General features: G+C 36.9%; 1 protein-coding gene across 1 annotated transcript in view; it reads right to left on the bottom strand.

The window, feature by feature from the left end:
• RNF11 (ring finger protein 11) overlaps positions 1-8456 on the bottom strand; it is a gene marked incomplete at its 5' end in the record, with an annotated part of 38408 nt that continues 29952 nt past the window's right edge. The window contains 2 exons of the mRNA XM_015566984.1: positions 1-2164; positions 4474-4643. Of these exons, the coding sequence (XP_015422470.1) occupies positions 1993-2164; positions 4474-4643 (342 nt within the window). The remainder of the gene's footprint in view (positions 2165-4473; positions 4644-8456) is intronic.

The raw sequence follows: 8456 nt of genomic DNA, 5'->3' as shown, positions 1-8456 counted from the left end.
TTTACAACTGTATTATAACTTTATTTAACTTAGTAAAAGCCAAAATTGGTGGTTTTTAACATGTAGCTGAAGGTCAAAAATCAAAGAATACAAAGTACCTAAAAAAAAAAAAAGCATTCAACTCAATACTGGTACCTTCAATACTACCAAACTTCTGTGAAAGAAGCCATGTATAAAGAAAGACTAACAGCAACATAAAAAATGAGTTTTAAAAAGTTCATTTACCAAATTTAAAGATCTAGAAAAAAAGTCTGACTATAATACTTGATAACACAGACATCATGTTTAAGTAGAAAACACAAGGATAAAAACAGTAATATCACTAAAAATATTGCACAACTTCAGGTGTTTCCTCCAAATTTGCTTTATGTAATTGGGTGGATATAAATTAATGAACAAAAATTAAGCAAGATACATGTAACAATTTAATAAACCTGACAATCTAATTACTTTCATTTTTTTTCTCTCAAACTCATCTTTAAGTCTTTCCATCATGGGGCTCATAAGAAAATTAACCAACATATGGATACTACAGCCAAATGTCAAATCTTTAAAAAGCACTTATGACATACTAAATTCCTCTATACGCAGTTATGAAGAACCTTCAAGATACTTGTATTTTGTATCTAGAAAAGTGTTAGAGTGAAATATTCAACTCAATATAAAATTAAACCACCTCTGAGTACATACGGAAAAATAAACACATGCTAAAAATGGATAAAACATTACAACTACTTCTTTACTAGACCATCTCTACCTCTAACACTTCAGAAGCTTAGAGATTCAGTGTTCTTACATTAACTGCAAGATAAAATAAAGGAGAAATTCCTTTTTTTTTTGAGATCACAACTATGAAGTCATGTGGTTATACAAATTCTGCATTTGTGTGCAAAACATGAAATACATATATCTTAATTATCCTTGCTTATACTAGACTTGCCAGTCAGCTAGCAGGACTTTCCAAGAAACAGAGACTGAGATGTGTTTTGTATAATTTCAATAACCTCAGCACTACAATAATAAGAGATGCAGTATCCTTTTGCTATGGTTCAAGACAACAGGGAAGGAGGTCACAAGAAAAACTGAGAAACTTTTCTCAGTTTCACCATGGTGCCACTTTCATTTTTACATAAGCATTGTGGCATAATTCAAGCTCAATAAATCAGAAATCTTAATTTTTAAAATTTACCTTGACTTTTAATTATCACCATATTAACCAAAATAATTAGATAAAACACATTGGAAAGGGTAATACTAAACTCCTACTAGAGTTGGTTTCTTGACACATTAACTCATGTTTTTTTATAGAAAGGGATAGTGCATCTCAGTTTGCTTACAAGCTAGGAGATCACTTTGAATTCTGCATTTCCTAACTGCAAACAGATATAGCACTTATAACAGGTTATAAATAAACTGGTTTTCAAGCATAGAGCCAGCCCCAACGATAATAATACACTATTTAAAAAGACCTAAGGCAATGAATTCCATTTCCAATGGAAAAAAAGAACTGTGCAAACAAGCTTAAAACTACTTTTTTTGTGCCAGTGTTATAAAATGTAGCTTTTAATAAAACCTTGACCCAAATGCTAGCAACTTCAGAAAAGAATTTGGGTGGGGAAGAAGAAAGTTATTTCATTTAGGAAAAACAACCACTATCTTTTTCCTAATCTTCAACACACACGATTTAAACATATAACAGCTGCTGTAACACTTTACACAATTCCTATGTACTGGAGCAATAACAAGATCTAAATACAATTATATTTTTTTAAACACTGGGTCAAGGCTTTACATAAAAATACCATCCTACTTTCCCCCCTAAGTTTCTAAAATATGACGTACTTTTCCCCAACATCTGCAGCCATTCAGGAATTTTTAGGAAACATTGTGCATGATCTTAATTCCTAATCCCTGGCTCTTTGGGCTCAGTGACAAAAGATCAAAACCACCAAAAAATGAAGGTTCACTTGAAGTCAGATGAGAGATCCTGGCTCAATTAGTCTCATAGGACGAAAGCAGTGCTGCATCAACTGGCTCCATGCAGGAGGGGCATGTGAAGGATCTCATCAACCAGTCATCTATACAGTCCAGATGATAGATGTGCATGCACGGCAGAAATCGAATTGGGTCCCCATAAACAAAGTCCATCATACAGATCACACACCTGTTGGGGGAGAGAAATAATCAGAAAGCATTTTTAGAGAAGTGGCCTGTATAGAATAATCTTTAAAATCCCATTACAAAGACAGTGTTAATCTGAAACAGATAAAAATGGTTTGCCAGTCATCCTACCATCAAAGCAAACTGAAATTTTTTCCTATAAGTGTTAGACCATCTACAACCTATCATTTCAATCCCCTGGAAATATGCAGACTTTGAGAGCAATCAAGAGAACAAAGAGAAATGGACCACATGGGGATCAAAGCCATTGCTAGAACTGTGCATGTAAAACAGCTACATGTAGAAGACACTGAAAGGAAAATGTGATGCTTTAGGTAGGAAACCACTGGCTAGATTAACTTTGTTTACACGGGCTGAGTTTTTAGTTTAAGTCCAGAAATAAGAGTTTCCATTTTAATAACTATACATATCTAAAACAGAACCACTAATTTCAGCCTACTTACTAGGCTGCTGTAGGCTGGAATTCTCTTTATCAATCCCAGTTTCAAGTTCACTGCACTTTCCTTCAGGTTCAAAAAGCAACCCAATTCTGCAAGTGTTTCAAGTCAGTGTTCTAGACTGACCAGTGTGCTCAGTGGTTAGTATTGACCCATGAACCAAGAGGTCACTTCCTGTTCAGGGCACATGCCTGGGTTGCAGGCTCAATCCACGGTAGGGGGTGTCTAGGAGGCAGCCAACTGGTGTTTCTCTCTCATAGGTGTTTCTATCCCTCTGCCCTCCTCTCTCTCTAAAGTCAATAAAAACATATTTTAATAAAAAAAAAATGTTAAAATTCTGAGTCTCTTTCTTCACCAGTCTTTTTTTTTACTTATTAAAAAAGTGTTCTAGATAGGATATATCCTAAGTGCTAGCACTAAAATTTAAATGGCGCTATGGCTCAAACAGTCAAACATCAACAAAGTAAATTAGATTATGCATGTATTGGCAAGACTACTCTCAACCTAAAAGGAGTATGGCTGTCTTCATTAGAAACTCTCAAATAATAACTCTGAGGACAAAAACTCCCCAGAAGTAAAATTTTATACAATATTCAAATTGCCAGGCTTAATAATATTACTCCACAAATTAAGAAATGGATACAAGATTTTCCTCATATCACTAAAAACCGTTAGTAAACAATTTTACTTTCAGTCTGATAGCTTTTATTTATGTATTTTTTGGAGGCCTGGTGCACGAAATTCATGCATGGGGGGAGGGGGGATGGTCATCTCAGCCCAGCCTGCACCCTCTCCAATCCAGGACCCCTCGGGGGATGTCCGACTGCTGGTTTAGGCCCGATCCTGGGGACATCCCTCTCATAATCCTGGACCACTGGCTCCTAACCGCTCACCTGCCTGCCTGCCTGATTGCCCCTAACTGCCCCCCCCCCCCCCCGCCCCGGCGGCCTGGTCACCTCTAACTGCTTCTGCCGGCCTGGTCGCCCCATGCAGCCTGCTGTTCAGTCGTTTGGTCGCCCCTCACTAAGCCCCCTGCCAGCCTGGTCGCCCGACGTGGCCTGTTTGGTCATCTGTTTGGTTGCGATGGTCGCTTAGGCTTTTATATAGATAGATATACAAAATTCCAAGAATAAGCCAGTTGATTATGGCTATATAACTTATCAATGTATTCAAATAAAAGTATTCCTGTACCACAATTTACTTAACTATACCTCTACTATTGTTTTTAACTGAATAAAACTATGGTGAATATCTTTATGCATAAGGCTATAGGAGAGTGAAGTAACATTCTGGGATAGATCTCTAGAATTAACTGTCTCAATGGGTACAGACTTGAAGGTCCTTGACACATTGCCAAATTGCTTTCCCAGCTGACAAGGCAATGTTGGTGCTAGTTTATACTCACACAGATGAATCATTTTTTTAAAATATATTTTATTGATTTTTTACAGAGAGGAAGGGAGAGGGATAGAGTTAGAAACATCTATGAGAGAGAAACATTGATCAGCTGCCTCCTGCACACTCCCTACTGGGAATGTGCCTGCAACCAAGGTACATGCCCTTGACCGGAATCGAACCTGGGACCCTTGAGTCCGCAGGCTGACACTCTATCCACTGAGCCAAACTGGTTAGAGCTAGATGAATCATTTTTTAACTGACATCAACTTTCATCCAAATGGACACAAGTAACATATAAAATGGTCAGAATTCAAATTCTTCTTAAATTACTTTATCTAAACATTATCTTGCATTAACTGTTTATATTAACTGGCTTCCAAAATGCAGGAGAATATTTTTCAAAAGAAAATCTCTTAAAATAGACCTTTAAAACATGTATAAAGTTATTGAAACTTACTCCCGGATCTTTTTTTCTGATCCATCTCTTCCAGGGTCATAAACTCCTTTAGGCAGATGTTGTATAAGGCCTATTCTTTGAGCTATCCTAATTTGTTCCTCTTCAGTCAGCTGAGTTGCTAGGCGAGTCTGGCTAGGTGTTGGATGATAGACCGGAACTGGAACTTGTTCCTGAATTTTAAGAAATGGAGAAAAGGATTAGTTTTTAAAAATCTGTTTTCTGGTTTTTTTGGTAGGAAGGGAAAAGGGGAGTTTGGGGAGAGGCAGACTGAGCTAGTGTGCAGTAATATAAGATTCTGTTTTAGCCAGCTTTAATTTTAGCATATCTGACCTACTTTGAAGGATGTACAGTAAACACAAGCTTCTCTAAAACAAAAACATGATATATGAAATATTCTCCATGAAGACCATAAAACCCAGATATATTCACTCCTGACACACAAATAGGTAATCAATATAATTAATCTAATGAAATGTATGCGATATTCTGTAGGACACAATGGAGTTTTGTGGCCTCGGTATACCATTATTTATATTAGAACTGGCCATGATAGATTCTTATTTGCAAACTTATTTTTTCTTTCCACGTAGATAGCAACCTTAAAATTAATTAATTTACTTGAAAAGACTGCATATTTTTGCAATAAACTTTTGTAAAATTCCTTTTAGGTTTCTGGATACATATTTGGATATGATAATTGAAAGAGTCAATATGAGGCCATCTTTCCGCCCAAAAGGAATAAAAGAGCTCTTAGGGATATATATATTGACTAGCCAAATATCTACTTATAACATTCACTTACTTGCATATATTACCATAAAAAATATACTAATTTAGACATATTGCCATATTGCTTTTTTCTACTTACATTTATAAAGTAATTTTACTCATACTCTTCATACATTCTTTCAACAGATATTCACTGAGTACTCTTAAGTGTCAGGTGATGGGGAGTTGAGGATAAACAAAATAAAAGTTCCTAGAGTGATGGAGGATGCTAGTTTAGATAGTATGCTCAGGGAAAACCTCTCTGATGAGAAATTTGAGAAGGTGCCTCAATGAAGTATAAGTTAGATACTAATAATTGTAAGACCTAATAATTTCCTTGTGGCTAGAACTATGAGCCACCTAATACGTTTTCCAGAGAACATCTATACTGAATAAACTGGTGGAGACATAACACTTTGAATCCATGTATGAAACTTTCATAGGAAATATAATGTCAAATCATAACTACTTACATTAGAAAATAATTATTGAGTTTCCTGTTAAAGACATTTTAACATAAGACTTGAAATATTCCTTTTCTCTGAGATTCAGAACAAATGTATAATTAAAGAGCTCAAACCCAGTAAATCCTTTATCAAATAATTAAGAGTATATTCTCCGGCATAAGCAAAATGCCAGCAATTCAAAGTTTAATGTTCTATAAATTTCCATATAAATTAATTAATAGTTACTTTAACTACTTTCATGCTTCTATTTAATCATTTAGGAAATAATAAGCATGTGAATGCTTATCAAAACTATTTTTTTCAACTAAATACTTAGTTCATGCATATTACATGGAAAGAAGATACCATATGATTAAGTATGGCTCTTGAATCCTGAAACCTTGGGCTTAAGATATTTCTCTGCCACTTAACAGAGCTACCATGTTTAAGCTATTTAACTTATCTGGATTAGATCCTACCTTACTTATAGTGTTGTTATAAGGCTTAAATGAGGAAGCTGGTGAATTGCAAGAACTCAATAAATGGCAATTATTATATAATCATTAATATTGCTTTCAAAGAGCTATAACTATTATTGCAGCCAAACTAGCAAGCTTTTCCATCTTACTACCTTTACTCTTGATATTTTTTAAATTTTTTTCAGGTACATTGGTCTAAATTCTACCCTATGAAGTAGGTTGTTGACATGAATGAAATATTCTCAGATCCTCTTCCCTGACATCCAATATTGACAGACTCTGCTTCTAGTCTCAGCTTAATTACATAGGTATTGTCTACCAATAAGAGAATTAGGAAGATTACACAGAATACAGGAAACTTCAGTTACATGTGCAGTCATCAAGTGAGGAGAGTGTCCATTGGTCTCCCACACCCCTTTTATTGAATTTATTGGGGTGACCCTGGTTAACAAAAGTCTATAGGCTTCAGGTGCATGATTTTACAATACATCATCTGTACTGTGTGCTCACCACCCCCAGCAAGTCTCTATCCATCACCATTTATCTCCCATCCCCTCTTCCACATCCTTCCACCCACCCTGTTCTAGCTTTCACAGAAGAATATAAATTACCAAACGAACTGCATTTCTCTGGTAGAGCTAGAAAGCTTTCTTTTAGCCGTGTATATCTATAACACTATGACTACAAGAAATATTTTGCTTTATAAACAATTATTTTTTAAGAAACGAATATTTCCTTTTAAATAAGCTTTGTGCATATACAACACTTTTCAGTTTGTAGCTCAAACTCCAAGAACATTTTATATGCAACATATATACATATATACACACATATATATAAAATTCCTGTTTTATGCACTAGAAAAATAACTTTGTTAACTGGGTTTTACAGTGCATAACAGTTATATGACTTTAGTTATTAATGATAATAAATATGGCCATTTCAACTCTGGTTTAGATGAAAGGTTTTATACCTAGCAGGCAAGCTTTCAGTGCAGAAACGTTTCATGGTTCAGAGTCAAAAAGACTGACCTTGCTCTGCCATTTATTAACTTTCAGACCAACTTATTTAACCTCTATGAGCCTCAGTTTCTTCATATGTAAAGTACTAAGACCACTGTAAGAATAAATGGGGCCCAGCTGATGTGGCTCGGTGATTGAGCGTCAACCTATGAACCAGATCACAGTTTAATTCTCAGGGCACATGCCCAGGTTGTGGGCTCAATCCCCAGTGGGGGGAGTGCAGGAGGCAGCTGATCAATGATTCTCTCTCATCATTGATGTTTCTATCTCTCCCTCTCTTTTCCTCTCTCTGAAGTCAATTACACATATATACATTATACACACACACACACACATATATGTATGTGTATATACATATACATATATCCTATATAATAAAGAGGTAATATGCAAATTGACCATCATGCCGTCACACAAGATGGCCAGCAGGGGAGGGCAGTTGTGGGTGATCAGGCTGGCAGGGGAGGGCAGTTGGGGGCAACCAGGTCTGCAGGGGAGGGAGGGAGGTTGGGGGCAACCAGGCTGGCAGGGGAGGGCAGTTGGAGGCACCGAGCTCAAAAGGTTCACCATTACTGGGTTAGGGTGTGATCGGGCTGTCAGGCAGAAGCAGTTAGGGGCAATCAGGCAGGCAGGGAGGGGAGTGGTTGGGAGCCAGCAGTCCCAGATTGTGAGAGGGATGTTCGACTGCCGGGTTAGGTCCGATCCCTGTGGGCCTAAACCGGCAGTTGGACATCCCCCGAGGGGTCCCAGATTGGAGAGGGGGAGAGGGTGCAGGCTGAGCCGAGGGACCGCGGGCTGAGAAACACCCCCCCAAGTGCACAAATTTTGTGCGCCAGGCCTCTAGTGTGTGTGTGTGTGTGTGTGTGTGTGTGTGTGTGTGTGTGTGTATAATGGGAATTGCAAGTATATCTGGTACAGCATGAGATGAAGATATAAAGGCTCTTTAAATAAATATTAGCTATTATTATTGCAGTTTTAATATTATATGACTATAGAACAGTATTCTAATGTTTAAGAAATAAATGGGACTTACAATTTAATATATTAATCATACCTCAATAAAGCAGAAATTCAAATAAATAAAATTTAATTTAAAAAAATAAAGTAGATTGGCAGAGTAAGCAAAAACTTCTCTAAAAGGAACCTTAGGCCCTGGCTGGTTTGGCTCAGTGGATAGAGTGTCAGCCTGTGGACTGAAGGGTCCCAGGTTCAATTCCAGTCAAGGGCACATGCCTAGGTTGTGGGCTTGATCCTAAATAGAGGATGTA

The sequence above is a fragment of the Myotis davidii genome, unplaced genomic scaffold (assembly GCF_000327345.1).
Source record: "Myotis davidii unplaced genomic scaffold, ASM32734v1 scaffold79, whole genome shotgun sequence".
NCBI lineage: Eukaryota > Metazoa > Chordata > Mammalia > Chiroptera > Vespertilionidae > Myotis > Myotis davidii.
The sequence above is the reverse complement of the archived record's forward strand: the minus strand, read 5'-3'. Positions and strand labels throughout refer to the sequence as shown.